Source organism: Oryctolagus cuniculus, chromosome 19, assembly GCF_964237555.1.
Source record: "Oryctolagus cuniculus chromosome 19, mOryCun1.1, whole genome shotgun sequence".
Lineage (NCBI taxonomy): Eukaryota > Metazoa > Chordata > Mammalia > Lagomorpha > Leporidae > Oryctolagus > Oryctolagus cuniculus.
The window spans coordinates 18,189,513-18,211,690 of record NC_091450.1 but is presented as its reverse complement, the minus strand read 5'-3'; the positions used below and the strand labels follow the sequence as shown (position 1 = coordinate 18,211,690).

The window sequence follows — 22,178 nt, the reverse complement described above, 5'->3', positions numbered from 1 at the left end:
CAGTCCTGCTTCAGGAAGTTGCTGTTTTACCTGACATTATGGGGCAGAATGCTGGGTGTGATGCTTCTCCTCCCCATAATCCCCACATGTGCAGGAGGCTGGCCTTCACCACACTGGCAAGTCCACTTGCTACAGAGAACAGGACAAGGGTTTTGGAGAATAACCACCATGCACCAGTAAGCTCTGACAAACGCCGTAAGCTTTACATGTTTTCTTTTAGTACCCCCATTTTATAGATGAAAAAACTAAGGCTAGGAAAGGGAAAAGCAAAACTGAAGCTTGATATGCCTTATTCTAGTCTGGACCAAAAAGAGCGAGCAGGGGCCAGGCCAGCGGTCTGAGTATGCGGCTTTGCTGACCTGGAACACACCAGAAGCACCACCTACTCAATGCTACTGATGGGTGAGACACAAGAAGGCAAGTCCAGCACTGCCAGAATGACCGATTGCTCTTTAAAGCAAAGCTGAAAATTTAGGTGTTTTTCATTTAAATTTCATTATTGTTACAAGTTGACAACTATTTCTGATTAAAAAACATATACCATGCATAAAAGTATACATTGTACTCCCTGGCTGTCTGTTTGCAACTTTTGGAATAATGGTCAAATGCAAGGAGTCTGGAGTCAAACCACTCTGGGTTTGAATGCTGATTCCATCTCTTGGTAGCTGTGTGGCCTTGGACAAGCCACTGAAGCTCTTATATCATGATTTTTTATCTGTAAACTAGGTATGATACTATTTGCCTTGTAGGGCTGTTAGGGTGATAAAAGGTGAGATAAATCAAGTAGAAATGGAAGCGAATACAATCTCTATGAAGAAGAGAATTTTCTCTCCTGTTCACTCCTATTTCCCTACAACCTAGAAAAGTGCCAACAGATAGCAAGTGTTCAATAAATACTTGTTAAATGATACAATGCCAAAGAAATCACCATAGTACAGACAGGAAGTTGCTATTACTGTCACCCTGTCATAGATCATGATTCTTGGTACCTCGTGTCCACTATCTTTTACGGTTTCCATTTGCCTTCTGTTCAAACCACTAGGCCTAGGAGTAAACAGCAATCACAAATCAGGTATCTACTGTGTGATTCTGAGACTAGGGACTGAATTCCAAAGGAATCTTCTAGGGGCCACATCTCAGGACTCATTGGAGATGGGCTAGTCTGGAAGGCTTATCCCTTTTGAGAAAATGCCCTGTGACTTATTATAATAGAAGCTGGACACAGGCTACTTCTTGTTCAAGCCCTCCTTTGAAGAACAGTCAAAATAATTCTTTAACTGATAAGAAGAGGCATGGGGCGATTATCTTAAACTAAGGGCCATAAACCTTGATTTTAATCCCACTAACCAGCTGTGTGGCTCTGGAAAGTCATTTTACCACTGAATCTCGATGCCATCAGCCCTCAGAAACTGATACCTGCCATTTCTAAGTCTCCATGTAGTTATGATACTCAAATGCAATCATGTACTCCAAAGTGCTTTGAGAAATAGGTAACATCACATCATGGTATTTCAGATTTTCTTCTAAAACCTGAATGTAGGTCAAATCTTTTGGGGAACTATTTCTTGTTTGGTACAGGAATATTTTTAAAAGGATTGTCTAGATTCAACATTCTGTCTTAAACAAATATTTGTTCCATTCCTATAACATGCTAGGAACAACTGAGCAAAAATGTGATGAAGGTGAAGAAGACAGTCATGTACATCTCCAAAGGAAGAGCATTCCAGGCAGGGAAAACAGTCAGTACAAAGGCCCTGGGGTAGAAGTGTGTCATGTGTTTATTTAAGGAATAGATAGAAAGCCAGGATGACCAGAGCAGAGTAAGAGGAAAGTAGTAAGAGACCAGGTCATAGCATGTTAAATCTTGTAGGCTTTGACTCTGAATGAGATGGAAAATATTTGGAAAAACATGAAAGTTTTCCTGGAGAGAGCTAGATATCAGAAAGACTTGTTTCATCACTTTTTAGCCATGTGAGGCTGGGAAAGTCACCCACCCACTCTGAGCCTCAGTTGTCTCATCTGCAAGATGGGCATGATGATACACATTCTGCAGGACAAGTCACCTGCCTTCCCCTTGGGTCTTTATACCTTGATTCCTTGAGCAATGGCAGCAGCGGCATTGGCTTCTTTCTCATCTGCCTGCACCAGAAGTTTCTTGGCATCAGCTTCTTTGGTCTCCTCTTCAATTTTCACCATCATTTTAGCAGTCTCCTCAGAGGTTTGGATGAGCTGAGGTTGAAGGGCAGTCAGTTCCACTTGCATGACTGCCACCTACCAAGGGATAAGGGGTAGAAGGAATCCAGGTTAGCTATGTCAACGTCAAAAATGGCAACACTTGGGGCTGGGGCTGTGGTACATTGGATACAGCCAGCATCCCATATGGGTGCCAGTTCAAGTCCCAGCTGCTCTACTTCCAATCCAGCTCTCTGCTATGGCTTGGGAAAGCAGTAGAAGATGGCCCAAGTCCTTGGCCCCTGCATCCACGTGGGAAGACCCAGAAGAAGCTCTTGGCTCCTGGCTCCTGGCTTTGGATCAGCACAGCTCTGGCAGTAGAGGCCAATTCGGGAGTGAACAATTGGATGGAGGACCTCTCTCTCTCTGCCTCTCCTTCTCTCTCTGTGTAACTCTGACTATAAATCTTTAAAATAAATAGCAAAAATCACTTCATTTTGAAATGCTTCTCTAATCTACAATGTGTGTAGAAAATGGGTAATAATGATTCAGACATTTGGATCAGGTATGTATTGACAAGTGTTTATCTTTGATTTTTTTCAACACTGAGTTAAGTTCATACTGTGTGCTGTAAACAAGCACTATGCTAGGCACTAGACATCATGGTAAATGAAAAATTAAAAGAAATCACAGGCCAGCGCCGCTGCTCACTAGGCTAATCCTCTGCCTTGAGGCGCCAGCACACCGGGTTCTAGTCCCGGTCAGGGAGCCGGATTCTGTCCCGGTTGCCCCTCTTCCAGGCCAGCTCTCTGCTGTGGCCAGGGAGTACAGTGGAGGATGGCCCAAGCGCTTGGGCCCTGCACCCCATGGGAGACCAGGATAAGTACCTGGCTCCTGCCATCGGATCAGCGCAGTGTGCCGGCCACAGCGCACCGGCCGCGGCGGCCATTGGAGGGTGAACCAATGGCAAAGGAAGACCTTTCTTCTGTCTCTCTCTCTCTCACTGTCCACTCTGCCTGTCAAAAAAAAAAAAAAAAAAAGAAATCACAGCTTCTTTCACTGAACCTAGATTCTAGTGTTGGGGGCAGGGAGAGATAAAGCAAAATCAAGCTAAGAATTTTTTTTAAAAGGATACATTTTTTTAAAGACTGTGAAATAAATGTACATAGCTGAGACATCTGATATAGAAGAAAGTTTCAAAGCTATTCTTTCCAACAATGCTGCTGACAGAATGCTTTTGTCCCCTCTAGATTCCTATGTTGAAGTCTAACCCCCAACTTGAAGGCAGTAGAGCTAGGGCCTTTGGAGATAATTAGCGTTTGATGAGGTCATGGTGGGGTGGGGTGGGGGTAGGACTTATGATGGGATAAATGCCCTTATAAAAAAGGAAGAGATGTGAAGATCTCTTTCCACCACGTGAAGACACAGCAAGAAGGTGGCTGCAAACGAGGGAGGGACCCCCACCACCCACCAGTGATGTGTTGCTGCCTTGATCTTGGTCTTCCCAGCCTCTAGAACTGAGAAATAAAGGTTTACTGTTGAAGCCACCCAGTGTATGGTATTTTGTTTAGCAGCCTGAGCCAACTCAGACTGTCTGATGCCTTCTAAAACATTCTTCCCAAGTGGTTTCCTGGCCTCTGTTTGTATACTTCTTCTTCTTCTTCTTCTTTTTTTTTTTTTTAAGTTTCAACTAGTGATAGAGCTAGTTTGCTTTACTACTTTTTTTTTCTCTTTTTGACAGGCAGAGTTAGACAGTGAGGGAGAGAGACAGAGAGAAAGATCTTCCTTTTTCCATTGGTTCACCTCCCAAATGGCTGCGCGATGGCGCGCTGCGCCCATCCAAAGCCAGGAGCCAAGTGCTTCCTCCTGGTCTCCCATGCGGGTATAGGGCCCAAACACTTGGGCCATCCTCCACTGCCTTCCCGGGCCACAGCACAGAGCTGGACTGGAAGAGGAGCAACAGGGACAGAATCTGGCACCCCAACTGGGACTAGAACCTGTGGTGCCGGTGCCTAATGATGTAGAGCTTACCACTTAGGAGAGTAAGATGTGCCACTTTTCAGACAAGTACATCCATTAGATATTTCTGTTGAAGAGCTGGAGTTTACCCCATGCAGTTTTCCTAACTGGTCCTGATTCTGCCTTTCAAGGCAGCTCAGACACACAGACTGGATTTCAAATTAAAAGAGTGTTTTCTTATCCTTGTACCCACTGCTCTCATCAAACCTGTGTGAGGTAAAGCACAGTAGCCGGTGTCCCACAGACCCTGGCATCACACAGGTCTGAGTTTCAGTTCTGGCTCAGCCATATGGCAGGCTGTGTCATCACAGGCAACTCATCTGGCCTCTCTGTGTGTGTGTGTGTGTTTGTAATGTGGTGACGATAACAATACTTTTCTCAGACACCAACCCAGGAATGTAGGAGGGCTTGAGGCACCTTAACCAGCACTGCCATTCTCCTTTCTGGTCTAGACTATCTAGAAAAGATTTTTTTTTTTCTGCTCCTCCAATTATACATTTTGCTCACCCTTATCTGGACAGACTCTTGTTTTCAACACCTCTCTAAAAGCCAAGGCCCAAAGCTGAACCCAATACCTCCAGGGGCGAAGCAATAGAGGCTGCCTCTGATGTACTGTTGGTAGTTTTTCTGTACATGAAACAGGTCTGCCTACTATAAATCAATCTGTTGCCTCAGTTCTTTGTTGATGCTCAAAGTTCATCTTTTAATATCGCTATAATTTTTGCTGGTTTGTCAAGTGGCTCCAAGAACAGATCAGTTAATAACTTATATGCTATGCACTTTGCTAAGGGCTATACTTGGGTCAGTTCATTTAATCTTCGTAACAGCTCTGTGCAGTCAAAGTTATTATCACCTTTTTAATAAAGGAGAAAACTAACGTTCAAAGAGGTGAAATCATTGTGTTCAGGGTTCTACAGCTGATAAGTCACAGAGCTAGAGTTGAGCCAGGTTTGACTTCACAAAGCCCTGCTCATAACCACTGCCTTTTCCTGCCCAGTTCCTCCCAACAATGAGACAAAGTGAGACACCATCCTTGGGCACAAAATTTAAGACGGCACCAACCCTACCCCCTCAACAACTCAAGATAAATTGTACTTGAATTGCAAATTTTAAGAAATAAAAATTAATGCAAAAAATATATGATAAACCTAATAGCAAAATCTTAAACACAGTCATGATCCCTTGGGGGCCAGGATTGGGATGAGCTAAATTAAGTGAGCTCTGCAAATACAGGGTCAGATACTGTTTGTATCTGGTGCCCTCTTAAATTCTGCTCCTGAACAAGTAGCCCCACCACATCCAGCTTGTCCTAGGCCCTTATGTTTCTGGTTCTGTTTTGGCAGTACTCACTTGCGAAGCTGCAAAGTCAAGTTTCTGCAAGCCGGTCAGGTAGCGGTTTCTCATCATATCCACCTCTTGCCTCTTGCTATTCAGGAGTGTCTTGAAGGTCAGAATCAGTTCAAGGTAGGATGTGGGGGTAACATAGTTGTGTCTGCGAAGTGTGTTGTAATAATCGAGCGACAGCTTCTTTACACTCTCCTGAAAATATTTGCACATGGAAACGACCCTGCCAAGGATATCAAAGCAGTTAGGCACGACCCAACTTCCTCCAGGGAGGTCTAGCCCAAATTTGATTACAGATGTGAGGACATGAAAAGGCATACACACTAGCTATGGCCCACCAGAATCCAAAATTATCTGAAGATAAGTTAACAGGATAGAGGGCGTGTACACCAGCTCCCTACTAATGTGCCTGAGAAAGAAGTGGAAGATGGCCCAGTTGCATGGCTGCCCAGCCCTACTGCTGTGGCCATTTGGGGAGTGAACCAGTAAATGAAATTCTTTCTCTCTCTCTCTCTCTGTAACTCTTTCAAATAAATATTTTAAAAATAAAATACATATAGTAAAATACACAGGATTATCAATGAAAGCAACTGCACTGAAATAGACTTAAAAATATTTTCAGCCGGCGCCGTGGCTCAATAGGCTAATCCTCCACCTTGCGGCGCCGGCACACCGGGTTCTAGTCCCGGTTGGGGCGCCGGATTCTGTCCCGGTTGCCCCTCTTCCAGGCCAGCTCTCTGCTATGGCCAGGGAGTGCAGTGGAGGATGGCCCAGGTGCTTGGGCCCTGCACCCCATGGGAGACCAGGAAAAGCACCTGGCTCCTGGCTCCTGCCAGGATCAGCGCGGTGCGCCGGATGCAGCGGCGGCCATTGGAGGGTGAACCAACGGCAAAGGAAGACCTTTCTCTCTCTGTCTCTCTCTCTCACTGTCCACTCTGCCTGTCAAAAAAAAAAAAAAAAAAAAAAAAAAAAAAAAAAAAAAAAAAAAATATTTTCAAAACCAAATTTGTGACATAGCAATATATGTGCTTCATTATTGATGCATTAAATCAAGGGTCAGCAAACTTTTTCTGCAAAGAGTCATGTAGTAAATATTTTTGTCTTTGGGAGCCATGTGGTGTATATTGCAACAACTCAACCCTGCCACTGACTGCAAAAGCAGCTGTATATAAAGGCACTTCCTTAAAAGAGTCTGCAAAAAAGTAGAATTAAAAGATATGTAATATGCATATCCCTTGAATGTGTTGAATGAAGATCCCTCATATGTAAGTGGATGTACATGGTTTTGTTCCAGTAAAAGTTGATTTATAAAACCAGACTGCAAATTGAACTTGATCATAGTTTGCTAACCTCTGTAATAAATAACAAGACTGGGTATCAGGTCTAAAAACTACTGTAACTTTGAAGAAAATGATATCCCCAAGTATTTGCAATGACCAAATGAGTTATGAAAAAAAACTGTGGCTCCCACTGGTGACAGTCACAGGCCCTGCTAACTGAGGTTCATTGCCTATGTTTGTCATTGAAGGAAATGCAAAATACCAGTTGGATGCCAGTAAAATGAAGATGGGATTTATCTCCACTCATATCCATCGAATATAATCCACTAAATTCTACGCTTGTGCCTGTGTACCCAAGTTAAAGGCCTTCTAGCTTAGAGAATAAAGTTTATAATTCTCAAAATGAAATTTAAGTCTATCAACACTCTGATCCATGCCTACTTTACTTCTTAATTTTTCATTCATTCATTTAATTCATAGTAATTGAATTTACTTAGCACCAGGTACCTGCTCGCCAGTAAGGATATTGAGGCAGACAAGGTGGGTTACCCAATGTCTACTTTCATGGAGCAATCAGTCTGGTCATCATTCTCATCTCTTCTATTACTTTAGCCAAAATTAAGTGCCTTTCTTGGGGGGCATATGTGTGATTTACCCAGAATAGAACATGTTTTTTCATATTTACTGATTTTCATGCCCTCGATAGCAATATTGTTTTGTGGTGAATGTGAGTTTGGAGACTACTGAAATAGCTATATTATTATATACAGGTCCTCATAGCTATGGCAACAGTTAATCTCTAGGATGATTCAGAACAATGAGATTTTATTCTTCCTTTCAGGAAAAGTTCTTTATTAAATATCTAAATGTGATTCGATTTAAAAGTGTTACTACATTTTCAAAGTGCAAACTGAGAAATCTTTAAAATAATGACAAAAATTAAGCCAGCATCTGGATTTTCCATTTGGAATCTTTGGGGTACAAAAATGCAGCTAATGCTTACTCTGTACGAATGTTGTCATCAAGTTCTACATCTTCTAGAAATTTGTTGGCCACCAACTCCAGAGCATCTGTGGGCCAGGACTGGAACCAATCAATTGTACAGCAGTTGATCAGAGAAGGGAACATCCGCAGGCGGTTTCTGAAGGCATCTCCAATTGGACTCATGGCTAATAAAAAGTAGACATTGTTAATGTCCTTCCTGCAAGGCAGGGAGACCCAGGGGGGCAGGCAGATATTTCCAAGGATTCGGATAGGGTAAGGGCATGGAGCTCATGATTCCCTTTGGTGCTCCAAGGATATAACTGTGATCAGCCATGAGGAGTATCTGAGAAGTCTAGGGAAATCATGAGGCATTTGCATGTAACTTTATGATGTGATATAAATTATTTTTTTTTTTTTGACAGGCAGAGTGGACAGTGAGAGAGAGAGACAGAGAGAAAGGTCTTCCTTTGCCGTTGGTTCACCCTCCAATGGCCGCCGCGGCCGGTGCACCGCGCTGATCCGATGGCAGGAGCCAGGAGCCAGGTGCTTTTCCTGGTCTCCCATGGGGTGCAGGGCCCAAGCACTTGGGCCATCCTCCACTGCACTCCCTGGCCACAGCAGAGAGCTGGCCTGGAAGAGGGGCAACCGGGACAGAATCCGGTGCCCCAACCGGGACTAGAACCTGGTGTGCCGGCGCCGCTAGGCGGAGGATTAGCCTAGTGAGCCGCGGCGCCGGCCCTTGATATAAATTATTATAGCTCTCAGAGTAATCTCCCGTACACTTCTCATATTGTCCCCTTCAGCATCCCTCAGGTCGCTCAGCCAGTGACTGGAGCCTTTTGATCTACTTACTCCATGTATACTGACTCACAGATACAAGGGAGCCAGGGATGCCCCACATGGAAGTTGTGGGCCATCAAGTTGTTTCTGACCTCATATCTGTCCAATCACAAATTCTGGGTTCTATACCCCAAATTCTATCCACTGTTTATTTAGACTCAGTGTGAGAGGAGGAAGCAAGATGCATAGGTGGAAGTGTGAGGAGGTCAGTATGGCTGAAGACCAGAGAGAAGAACACTTTGGTTGGAGACAAAGGTGGAGAAGATATAGGGGACAGTCCAGCAAGTGGCCTTAAAAGATCACAGGTTAGGAATTTTGTTCCTTATTCTAATGGAAATTAATCTCTCTCTGTGTGTATGTACTTGTGAATGTACACAATGATTATGTTTTCAACATGTGAAGAAGAAAATCACCTTGGCTCAGTGGAACAGAAAGGTCTGGAATGGGAAAGAGTGGAGGTAGAGAGAATAGTGAGAAGGCCACAGAAGTGAGGTCTGGGAGAGAGGATGGAGGCTCAGCTAATGTGAAGGTGGAAGAGATGAAGATAAGAGGATAGACAGAAGAGAGAGAAGGTAAAAATGGATAAGACTTGGTAATGAAAGAGAAGTATTAAATACAGTTATGAAAGCTTGACTTGTTCCTTCATTTTTCTATTCTCTTCAAGATGGGAAACTGATTCTATTCTGAAGGACTCTCCAGGATGCATAGTTTGATCTTTATACCTTATAAAAGGGATGGCTAACAATTTTCTGTAATAATAGCCTGGTCACATAGAGACCAAATAGCCTAGCCAATATGAGAACTTAAATTGGGATTTTGTAGCTAGATTTATTTTGCCATTGGCATAGTTAACAGGCAAAACCCCCCTTTTCAAATCAAACTAAGGGAGAGAAAAGTTTTACTAATGACTTCAAAATTTATAGATAAGGTGGTCATCTTAAAGTGAGGACATAGCTTTCCTCATGGGCACTCACATGAGTGCCCTCACTACCTCACTACCTCACAGAAAAACCACTATCAGAACACGTCTGTGACTAGATTTCTAGCTCAGTCCACCAGATAGGGGATGGGACTGAGCACCCGCTTGGCTGACATTAAAGCTTCTTCCATGGTCTACTTTACCAGAAACCAGGAGGAAGAGGAGCAAGCTAGGCACCAAGAGCAACATAAAGATAGGTGGTAGGCCAATTAATGGCTGCTTTACATAGTGATACGCCATCAAGGAGACCCAACAAGCCAGTCCACCTCAAATAGCATAGATTTTTGTTGTGGATAGGCAGATCTTTAGATGGACATAGAAGTCAGCTTATCAAGAGCCCTGGCAGCTCTGCTAGCCAAGAGCTGGATCACTGGAAAAGGAACTGTCTTGGGGGTTGAAGGACTCCTGGGTCAGAGCTGCAGACCCTGTTGGCTCTAAGCTGAAAAAAAGTCTTTCACTCGGCCCATCTTCCAAAGTATCCACTGCTGGTGAAGGGACGGCCAAGTAGGGTCAGTAACATTGCAGGCAGAATTGTAAATTTCCTTTTAGGAATGCCATCTACCTTATTCAGGCCAGCTCTTGTCCCAGGTCAGCTAGGTAATGAAAGTCAACAGGGTGCCTTCCCTAAGGAGGTTCACACCTCCTTTATGATGTCTCTTCTGGTACCCCATGTGAAGAGATAGATAGGTCTGGGCCTCATACCTGGCTAGGCCTTAATACCCACCTGGTTACTATCAAGACCCTTCTCTCAGTCTCTATTTGCTTCCGAATGGGAAAAATTTCTCATGGTTTGGAAAGTACCTTTCTTAGATCCTCTAATAATAACTCTGTCCTTTGTTTTAGACCCTGTGAGTTTAATCTGCTTATTAGATTCATTTTCTCCAGACATGAAACAGTGAAATTCTAGATGGCCATGCACATGAAACCTCGGATGGAAGCAGTTTCTTCCAGCTGACACTGCATCCCCTTAGAGAGGCCACCTCCTGCTGGAACCCTATCTTGACTCCAGTTCCCTACTCCACCCCTACTCAGCTTGAAGAAGCCAGGTGGTTGTCCTCCCATACCTCCTAACAGAAGTTAGGGTCTATTCTCCTGGGGGAGGGAATGTGAGGAGTCAGACGGGTTAGCGGGCAGTCAGGTTGGTCCCAGTGGAAAGTTAGAGTGCAAAGTGCTTTCTTCCCTGAAAAGTTATCTTTAGCAAGGTCAAAAGCCCCTGTCCCACTCCTTGGGAGCTTCTAAGCTCATCATGAGAATAGCAAAGGGGTGGTGACTCCACTTTTCTGAGCTCCCAGTTTACTGTAAAACAAATTAGATATCCCACCCCACCCTTCTGATGGCTTTTTTTTTTTTGACAGGCAGAGTTAGTGAGAGAGAGAGAGAGAGAGAGAGAGAGAGAGAAAGGTCTTCCTTTCATTGGTTCACCCCCCAAATGGCCGCTACGGCTGATGCGCTGCGCCTATCTGAAGCCAGGAGCCAGGTGCTTCCTCCTGGTCTCCCATGCGGGTGCTGGGCCCAAGCACTTGGGCCATCCTCCACTGCCCTCTCAGGCCACAGCAGAGAGCTGGACTGGAAGAGGAGCAACTGGGACAGAATCTGGCACCCCAACCAGGACTAGAACCCTGGGGTGCCAGCACCGCAGGTAGAGGATTAGCCAAGTGAGCTGTGGTACCGGCTGGCTCTTTTGTTTTATCATGAGCAAGCCAGACAGGGTAAAAAGATTATAAATCAGGTCTTTTGATCGGTTTGTTCTTGCTTTCTATTGATTGGCAGATTATTTTTCCCCAAAATTGTGCTTAAAAACCCCAGTATCACAAGTCCCTTTGGGTTTTCCTCTCTTGGAACGCCCTCCTGGCCACTCCACCAGGAATTCTCTGACTTAAATAAATCTTGCTTTTAAATACAAAAGATTTTACAGCTATGAGATTTCTGGATGGATTGGGGATGTCATTCACAGAGACAGGGACTTTGCTATGTGCAAGGGTAATACATGATCTTTCTCAGAGGAGAATTTAGAGAATGGAAGACAGTGGTACAGGTTTGAAAATACCTGTTCAGGAGAGTGGGAGAAGTTGCCAAAGGAAGTCCAGACCCTGACCCCTTGGATGGATACACCCTGGGACTCTTTACAAGGAAACTAGACTTAGGGTGCTGAAAAGACCTTGAAATCCCCAGGAAAAAGGGGCCAAGTGAGTTTGTGTCTTCTTACCAAGCACAATATGAAGATTCTTTTTCACCTTCTCAATAAAAAAGTTGTACATAGAAAGAGGAGTGATTTCCATCTTCTCTCCTTCTGTCCTCGCTGTCGTTTGCATCTTTTCCACAATGTCAGCCTTCTCGTCAGCTGGGAAGATATTGGGCACGTCACCTGTGTTCAGCAGCATGTTGATGTCCTCGACAAATGACTCGTCCTTGATCTGGTTATCGGCAAAGAGGAACACAGTGCTCTTGTTGGTCACCCCGGCCTGCAGCATGATCTTCTTTAGGTCTTCCCGCCAGTCGTTGCTCGTGTAGTTCTTAGTGATCTCGATCTGATATAGCTCGTATGTGTTCATAAATGTGGACAGTTTGGTGGCACTTTGCCGCCCACTGCCCCCAATGCCCACCAGGAGCAAGTGACCTTTGTCTTGCTTCAGGACCCTGCAGATCCTGGAGATGTGCTCAATGGCGAACCTGAACATGACCAAGGACATGGGGGCCTTGCTGATGTTGTTGAACTCTTCTAGGTAGTACTCCATGACTGCTGTGAGTTGTTTCAGGTCAGTGATCTCGTCATAGATTCTGGGGTCACTTTCTGGCTTGAGGAAATCTCCAAAGAAAAGACTACGGATGTTATCATCGACGATCTTTCCAGTGGGTGACAAGTGGATGAGGACCTGTGAGAAAGATAAGCCTCAGCTGGGCCTTTGGCCAGTGACCCAGCCAGGCTGGCAGGGGGTGGTGTGGAGGGAGGGGAGCAGATGTGCTTGTTCCTCCTGAGTACATCCTTCAGAGTCATGGTTCATCAAGTGTTTCTTGTTTTATTTTTTAAAAATAGTATGTGGATCTGATGGTTGTAGGGACTATGATGAAAGGAAATTAAAGAGAATATGAAGATGAAGGTCTATTTACCAAATGGTTAAAATATTGGTGCTCTGATTTGAAGGCCCCCAAGGAGGCAGTCAAAGGATGACATTTTTTTCTATAAGCTTGCTCCTTCCTCAGAGAGAGGTACAGGTCCTGGCCCTGGTCCCTACTTTGTGCCAGAGTAGAAATGTTTTAGATGCTTTCTCTTTCTGTTTTAAAATAAAAATGATTATTTTATTTTATTTATTTGAAGGATGAGGAGGTCTGTGTCTCTCATTTGCTGGTTCAGTTAAATTTTAAGTTAATTATAAACAAATAACATCATATATTAAACCACTGTGAATGGATCCAAACTTACATGTTACTATGCAAGGGAAGCAAAATCGCACAGAGTAAAACATCACAAATCAAATGACTAGCTGATGTAATACTGCTTCCCAAGATTCAGAGAGCAGGGTCCTCAGTCTATAGTGGAAGCTGAGGGTAGTATGTTCCAACATCTGGGACCACTTCTGAGGCCGAATGATCACGGAATCCACTCACCTTCTCTACGGTCTGCTTGAAGCAATTGGAGGTGGTTTCTTTCACCATGTTGAAGAAGACCTGTCTGTCTTCCTTGTCAATCAGCCGGTCATAGAAGACCCGATAAACCTCATGGATCCAAAGCCGGATAAGTTTTTCTACATCCTAAAAATCCACAGTTAATTATTTGAATGATTGGAAGGTGGTACCTGAAGTGGTATTCTCAAGTAGTATCCTGAACCCAATGTGAGGATTAAGTGAGATAATGCTTATAAAATACTCAGCATGATACTGAGACAAAGTACTTAATAAAGGTTATTACTATCATGATAGATTCCACGTATCAAGGAAACTGCTGAATGATCTTTGTAATAGAAATGATAGCAGTTCACCTGCAGGTGGGTGTGAGGGCAAAGCAGCACCCCTTGGATGACCCGTGAGAAGTCCCGCAGGTTAAAGACGTAATGTGACTTGGAGGGGGTTGGTAAGAAGTTCTCCACGGCAGCTCTATAAATTGTCCTAGTGGCTTGTACCAGCATCTTTCCAGACCTTGGGAGGAAGGAGAAGGCAGACAAGTCAAGGAGCTGCCAGGCCTGAGAAACTCCCAGCCAATATCTGGGAAGACATGGAACCTCTCACCTTAAGAATACCACATCAAACCCTTTCCCGAAGTGCCAGTCAACGATAGAAGTGAAAATCTTGGTTAAAATGTCATCTTCAAAGGCACTGATGGAAATGATATTCAGATGGCGGGTGAATCGTCCTGGAAAACACACACACATGTAAGTGTGAATACACACTTACACTTCCTGGACCCAGTGGCTCTGAGATAGAGGAGAGTTCGTTTTCCTTCTGCCTTCACATTTGAGAGCTGTGCTTACCAACATGCCAGCCTCCTGCCACATGCAGCTATTTGAGCTTAATTAATATTAAATAACATTAAAATGGCTTTCCTCACTCTCAGCCACAGTTCGAGTGGTCAAGGGCCACATGTGGCAAGTGGCTATTGCATGGGTCAGTATAGCTATGAAGTATCTCTATGACTGAAGAAATTTTAGCTAACAGAATTAGTCTGGTGTCCAAGATTGTTTTTAAAAGATAAAGGCAATGCATAAATAGTCACATAAATGAGAAATACTTTTGTAGAAAGTGAATATTTCCTTTTTTTCACATACCTCTCAAATCCATTCTTTCCCTGCTCAAATCAACCACTATTAATTCAGGGTCTCTCTTCCATATCTACCTACTGTTACATATATGAAATTTGGTATAAGAAGAAGTTATACATATATATGTATATATATATATATACACATATGTCATACTGATATTTCAGTAAGTCACATACCACACAATTCACTTCATTAAAGTACACAATTCAATGATTTTTAGTAAATTCAAAGTTATGCAACCATTATTATAATATTAGAACATTTTTGTCATTTCTAAAGGAAATAGTGTAACAATTAACAATCTTTCCCCCATTTTATCACAGTCCTTGGCAACTAATAATCTACTTTCTGTCTTTATATATTTGCCTGCATATCTTTCTCTCTAAAAACACCACTGTGCCACAGTGCTGACCCCTACATTTAATTTCTTTAAATTCATCATATGTGAGAATTCTATGGCTGTGAAGGGACAGTACAGAAACAAGACTGCTCTGCAGCCTTGAAAATGACCAAACTTCTTTCTTCTCAGCCAATGTGAGTGTCTCTGCTTTACCAAGTGACAGTTCTACCTCACTTCATTCCTTCTGACTCCTGGATAAAAATGATAAAGGCACACATTCATCAGATTGTCTCCACTCCTTGAGAGTATCCAGTCCAGAACAGAGCTCTTGCTTCCCTAAGTCTTCCCTGAAATCACCCAGGACAAGTCTATTTAGCTCATCAGCAGGAATCACATAGCACTCCATGGTGTGTAGACACTCTGGCTGCCACATCTTAATACACCTGACTTCATCTGTGGTTTTGGCTGTCTTTGGGCATTGGGCTTTATTATAGGCTCTTTTCAAAGATTTTTTTTAAATCTAGCTTGAAAACTGTCCACTGCTGTGCAAATAATAGTTATTAACTACTCTTTTGTGATGTGTGCTGGAAACAGATATTCTCCTTTGAATAGCTAGAACAGAGAAAAGTAACAGACCAAGCTTCTCTCTCTCTCACTGGTGACAGAGATGTTGAGTTTATGGATGCTAAGTACCTGAGATACTGCTTTATTTAAACCCAATGCAAAGACACTCTTCAACTCTATACTTAAGTGGAAGGTGATGATTTGGACACCTGAGATCATCCTGACCACTTTCCTTATTTTATAGATTAAAAACTAAGTGCCAGAGAGGAGATATTTGTTCAAGGTCACAGAACCCAAGTCTAGGAATGGTTTGAAGACTCTTAACCAAATATTTATATAGAATAAATGAATATAGAATAAATAGATGCCCAAGAATAAATGAATATAGAATAAACAGATGCCTAAGAACTGGATAGATCAAGTTGTATCTGAAGAAAAGTAACTTCTTGAATTTTTAATAATAGGTGAGAACTCCTGTTTATTTTACTATTATGATTATTTTGCTTAGGCCACTTTGGTTTAGGTGATTGTCCATGGCCATCATGGAAGTGTAACAATACAATGGGTGACTTTGTCATGTGCCCCCAGTTGACCTTAATCTAGCCTCTCTCCCGGGATACATGCTGGCTACACTGAACTTTCCTTTCAAATAGGCTCTGTTTCTCTAAGACCTAGCTAAAGACTCCTTACTTCCTCTTTTCATCTTCCCATCCCATTTCACACAGCTTGCAATATTAATTCTGGAGCTCAGCCACACCTAGGCTGTATCCTCGACACACTTCTGCTCCATGCTCTTTCTAGATAATGTGCCTTGCACCAAACTCCCACTCATGAAGGTAGCTCAGCTCTGCTAGGGTAGAGGGGACAAGAGGAAGGAGCTCTCTCTTTCACATACCAGTGATGTCATTCCTTCCTCCCCCAGGAGGTCCCATGGCTGTCACAAGTAGCACATCCATGATGTCCAGCCGGCTTGTGTCTTTCTTGTCAAACCAGTAACCATGGTCAATCCATTGTCTCAGGAGCTCGATGGGGGGCTGTGCCCCATATACCTCTTTGGCTGGCATGTTGAGGTCATCTAGGGAAAGAAGCCAAACCGCACACTTTTAACTCCATGGACTCCTCTGCTGTCACAGGAAGTAACAGGAGATAATTTTCTTTGTGGGAGAGTCTAGCTGTCCCCTCCCTGCTCCATGCAGGGCTCAGTCAGTGGAAGGGGTTTTCCTGGGTTCTGGAACTCTCTTGCCTTAATGGGATCTCTGCCCCTTGTGACTATAAGATACACAGATTAACATCAACAAACAGGCATTTAATTTTTTCCCATTTCCCTTAACCAACATATACTGACTGATTGTCTACTATGTATTAGATATTTTGTAAATTGTTGGAGATATGACAATGAGTAAGACCATCAAGCTCCCAGCCAACAGAATATTTAATTCAGCTAGAAGGTAACAGTTGAACTACAATGGGGGCAAGGCTTTATACGAGCAAAACCAAAATGGCAAAAAAGATAATGACTTCCCTGAGGGTAGAGACTGCATTTCCCCATAGTCCTGGCATATAAGAGACACTCAATACAATGGAGGGCCCTTTAATTTTCTTCAACCTACATTTATTGAGTGCTCAATCTGCGTCAGATAACATTTTAGGAATTTTATACAAATTATCTCATTTAACCCAAATAATGACTTTATAAGCAAGATAGAATTACTTCTATGTTAAATATGAGGAACTAAAGGTAAGTGATATTAAGCCAAAATATACCTAGAGTTAAAAATCAAGATTTTTAACAGATATATTTGCTGCAAAGATTAAACTGGCTTTCAACATCCCATAAAAATGTAGAGGAAGAGCAGGATGTTAGAGAAGATGAAAGGAAGAAAAGAAAGGGAAAATAAAATAAAATAGGATCCTGGGCTTTAAGGAACTGATGTTAGTTGGCAAGATTATTGATAGACGTAACTTACTATTAATGTGTGGGTTTTAAAGACAGGGCATGAGATCATCCAGAAGAGTGGGACATCACTGTACTTAGTGAGAACTCCATGGATCAGTAGTAAGACAGTAGAAAATGCAGTGTATTTGGCTGAGAAACCTAGGTTTTTGTCATGGCTCCAGAATTTTCTAGATCTTTCATCTTAAACAGGGAACTTAACCTTCTGGAGCCTCAATTAACTGTCTAGTAAAAATATAATGGTGATTAACAACCTCATAGATTGTGAGGCTCCAGTGAAATGAATGAAGTGCTTTGTAAACAGGCAAAGTCCTGAGAAAATGATGTGTGCTTCGCAAATACTCGAGCAATTATTGGGCTCCTTCATTTACTGACAACATATTTATCTGACACAGAATGGCATAAGGGGTTCATTTCAAAGTGTTGTTGCTTTTGGAGATGCCAGAGGCCACATATCATAGTCTCCTTCTAGAACTTCTACTCACTAAATGGAAAGGAAAAAAGGAAAGATAAGGAATAAATACTAAATTATATTAACCAGAAATATTTTACCCCCCAGAGAGAGTAAAAGAACAGTGTAGTGGCCCTACAGTGGGAAGCTCTGCTTTCTTGCAGCGTGGAAGGTAAAACCTGGTTGTATCCAGACCCAGGACAATGCCTTACCCACAAACACCACTGCTTTCTTCCCTAAGGGTGGACCGAAAAGGCCCTTCCGCCGACGATCTAGCTTGGACATGATGATATCTTGGGTCTGATTGGCTGAGGTTCTGGCAGAGAAATTAATGCAGTTGGGCAGATAGGTATTTTTGGGAAGGTGTAGAAGGAAGTTGTTGGTGATGGCTGATTTGCCAGTGCCTGTGGGACCCACGAACAGCATCGGAATCTCATGGTCCAGATAGGTTTTCAAGAAGAAGGACTGCCGGGCTGTCTCCATTGTAGGGATGATGAGTTCTGAGACCTGTACCACAAAAACAGGGGAGAGCCTTGGTCCTGGGCCCAGGAGCTGGGTGTTAACTGTCAAGAAACTTGGATTTAAATTCTTCTCCCCTATCTTCATGATCTTGAGTCTTTAACGTATTCTACAATGGACTCTCTTATCTGCATGAATTTAGCAAGATTTCAACCCCCTGGCTTCAGCTGAATTATGTCTTTAAGAAGAATTAAAGTTTAGGACCTCAGGGTTGAGGGTTTCTTTATAGCATTCAGCCCCCAGGGTGTGTCCTGAGGTCAGCACACACTCACCTCTGCTTAACCTGTCCTTATGTGTGGGGCTTATGTGCCTGCTGTCTGACTGGGCTGTCGATATTCCCATTGTCTCATCCACCAGCTTCTAGTCCACCCCAGACCTGAGAGACTTACAATCACCTCCACCACCAAAGATAAATCATGTCCAATAAACTCTATCAATAGAAGTACATCTGGAAAATTTTTCCAGAAGGACAGAAATGAACAGAAATTATAGATGAATCATCTGCTAACCAGAAAACCCATTAATCAGAAACAGCATTTCTGAGAATTTTGATCAAGGAAATCTTTCTCTGAGCATTTTAAAATATCTTTTTTTTTTTTTCTGAGATGATCAAGAGGTGAACCGATGACCTTCCTGGTATTACTGTAATGATACTAATCAGAATATCAACACACATTGATCAGCTTTTAGAATGTTCCAGATGTTTATGGATACCACCTGCAGCCATCCTTTAAGTGTTTTTCTTCCATTTTGTGGTTGAGTAAACTGAGGCAGAGAATGAAGTCTTAGTGGGGAAATCTGGGTCTCTCTGATTCTAGGGTTCTTGCTCCTGTTTGAATCTTTTTCTGAAGCAGAGAACTCTTAATTCCTTCACCTGGGAAAATATCTGGGTACTTTCCATGGCCAAGGCTCCTCTGTTACCTTTGCGCCGGCAGGGATATGCTCTTCCTCCTTGGAGATATACTCTGTCCATGTATCCCAATGTCCACTGCCTTGTTTGACAAAATAAAAATCATAGATGCTTCCTGGACCCAAAGAAACAGAACAGGCCATTAGCACATTAAGAGTTTACATTTTGTATTTGAGGTATTTGACTACCTCTTCTATAGGCATGTATAATTAACAGTACTGGCATATTGTGAAACTTACACATTGTTGGTAACTGTACAAACTGAAGAAACACTTTTCAAGGAATAATGACCTTTTTATTTGTATAAAAATGATAAGTGCTGATTACAAAAGTTACCAAATTAGTTTTTAATAATGTAAATAACTAGCATTTTTAAATAATTTTTAAAAATTCAGGAGGGAAGTATACTATCTTCTTAGACTTGTATCTATGAAAAACATGAAATCTGTTCTCTTTATATTAATAAAATTTTTTTTTTAAATTTCAGTAAATCACTCAAATTCTACATCCACAAACAACTTGACAGCAATGCTTCTAGACCTCTTTCCAGGCACACACACATTTTGGAGATGGAAGGAAAGATAGATGAGAGGGTTGTATAAGAATGGAATATTCTGACATCTGTCTTTAAACAGAAACATGAAATTTAATTTTACTTGAATATAGCAGAAGAAAAGAATACCTGGATGAAATGAAAAAATCTACTGAACTGTAGAAACATCATATTTCACTTCAAGAGATACTGGGTCCTAAGAGGTTTTTCCTAACTTAAAAATGTAACTGTAAGCCTGGGTCTGGCATTGTGGTACAGGGGGTTAAGATTTTGCTTATGAAGCTGACATCCCATATCAGAGTGCTGGTTTGAGTCCCAGATGCTCCACTTCTGATCCAGCTCCCTGCTAATGTGCTGGGGAAAGCAGAAGAAGATGGCCCAAATACCTGAGCTGTGCTACCCATGTGGGAGACCAGGATGAAGTTCCAGGCTCCTGGCTTTCACCTGCCCACAGTCTTGGCTGTTGTGGCCATTTGGGGAGTGAGCCAGCAGACTGCATTTGCTCTCTCTCTCTCTCTCTCCCACTCTGACTTTCAAATAAATAAATAAATCTTGAAAAAAAAGTTGTAAGCCTTTAAAGAGTTAAGTCATTATGCTTTTTAAAAACCACTTACTTTAGTTTTGCTACTGTGGTTGTGAAAAGTTAAAACACAGTAGGGAGAATAGCATAATGAACTATCAATTATTCACCATCTAGCTTCAATAATTGTCACATTTTGCAATTCCTACCTCACCCATTTCCCATCACCAGCTACCATCATGCTAATTTTCCTTGCTTCTTTCCACTTTTTCTCCCTCTTTCCTCTCTCTTTTCCTTCTTCCCCTCCCCTCCTCTTCCTTTTTTTTTAAGAGTACTTATTTATTTGAAAGGGGAAGAGAGAGAGGGAGATAGAGAGAGAGAGAGAGAGAGAGAGAGAGAGAGATTCTGCCTGCTGGTTTATTCCCCAAATGCTTGCGACACCTGGGGCTGGGCTAGGCCAAAGCCAGGAGCCTAGAACTCAATTCCAGATGGGTAACAGGGACTTAGATATTTGAGCCATCATCTGTTACCTCCCAGATGCATATTAGCAGGAAACTTGAACTGGAAGCAGGCAGGAACGTAAACAGAGGCACTCAGATGTGGTATGCAGGTGTCCCGAGCAGTATGTTAATTGCTGTGCCAAATGCCAACCCTGTCTAGAATATTTTAAAACAAGTCCCAACAGCACGTCATTTTTTGGGAAATACAAGTGTGATTCAATTTTAGACCAATTTAATTAATGCCTTTACGAACGATCAGATGATTAACTCTCACTCCCCCTCCCACCTCCTCCCTTCTAGCTCCTTTTGTTGTTGATGATGACATAACTTTTGTCAGTTGTTTATAACATTCGTGTTTTGTTCTGCAACCATAATTCTCTCATTCCTTAGTCTTAGGTCTGTACAATATTTAACTCAATGCTCAAAGTCAGGCCTTTTAACAAAGACCACTTAAGAGTTCTTTATTTCGGTTCATCTCTTAGTTAATTGCTTTTCTTTTTTCCAAGAAAGGACATATAGATATCCAGTTCTCTCAGTTCTTGCATGTTTAAGAATGTCTGCCTGCTGCTTTTGTATTTCAACTATGTTTGGCTGAGGATACTACTCTTGTGCCACTTTTGTTCTCTCTGAATTATATAGACCTTGCTCTATTCTGTTTTCTTATATTTTAAGTTGCTGTGCAGAATCTGAGGTCTGTCAGGTATTTCCCTGATCTTCCCCCCACCCCCAACTAGTTGCCTGATGGAATCTCTTTTATCCTGGAGTCTAAAAATTAAAATGTTTATTTGCTTATTTTCATCTACTTGAAAGGCAGAGTGACAAGGAGGGAGGGAAGGAGGCTGGGGGAGGGGAGAGAGAGAGAGATCTTCAATCCACTGGTTCACTTCTCACATGCCCATAATAACCAGGGTGGGGCGAGGAATTCCATTCAGGTTTCCCATATAGGTGGCAGAGGCACAATCACTTGGGAAATCACCTCCTAGGATGCATTAATACAAAGCTGGATTGGAAAATGAAGATGCTAGGACTAGACTCGGCACTCCAGTATGAGATGGGGCATCCCAATCCACTGTGGCACAAAGTCTGCCTCAGTGGCTCCATAAGTTAATCAAATTGTATCTTTTGGTCAATTATTCTGTATCAGTTTTTCTAGGAACAGAGCATACTTTCTATAGAAACTGCTACTGTTTTAGGGAAAATGCATTTATATCTTTGCATATACAGTCTATACTATGTATTGGATTTCTTACTTAAGGGATTGATCTATTTTGCATTAATTTTTGACAAGGATGTGAGATAGAGATCCAAATCCATCCTTTTACAGTCATATATTAAATGGTTTCAGTATTATTTATTTAAAATGACTATTCTTTCCCCATTGTCTTGACATCACTACCAGAAATCAAGTCAACGAAAATGTGAGAGTTTGGCTGCTAGATTTTTGATTCCACTCAGTTTATCTATAGATCTGTTTTCCTGTGCACTCCACAAT

The 22,178-nt window shown here is 42.4% G+C and overlaps 1 protein-coding gene across 6 annotated transcripts in view; it reads right to left on the bottom strand.

Moving 5' to 3' along the window:
- The window catches only part of DNAH3 (dynein axonemal heavy chain 3), a 191,403-nt gene that overhangs the window by 37,753 nt on the left and 131,472 nt on the right, over nt 1-22,178 (bottom strand). For all 6 annotated transcript variants that reach the window (XR_011384660.1, XM_051847854.2, XM_070064651.1 and 3 more), the window contains 10 exons: nt 19,125-19,228; nt 17,897-18,191; nt 16,175-16,354; nt 13,843-13,966; nt 13,596-13,752; nt 13,225-13,368; nt 11,825-12,491; nt 7,819-7,984; nt 5,542-5,758; nt 2,089-2,271 (listed from right to left, as the gene is read on the bottom strand). Coding sequence is in view for 5 of the 6 variants with exons in the window: in XM_051847854.2 (XP_051703814.2) it covers nt 2,089-2,271; nt 5,542-5,758; nt 7,819-7,984; nt 11,825-12,491; nt 13,225-13,368; nt 13,596-13,752; nt 13,843-13,966; nt 16,175-16,354; nt 17,897-18,191; nt 19,125-19,228 (2,237 nt within the window). In the remaining variant the exon portion in view is untranslated. The remainder of the gene's footprint in view (nt 1-2,088; nt 2,272-5,541; nt 5,759-7,818; nt 7,985-11,824; nt 12,492-13,224; nt 13,369-13,595; nt 13,753-13,842; nt 13,967-16,174; nt 16,355-17,896; nt 18,192-19,124; nt 19,229-22,178) is intronic.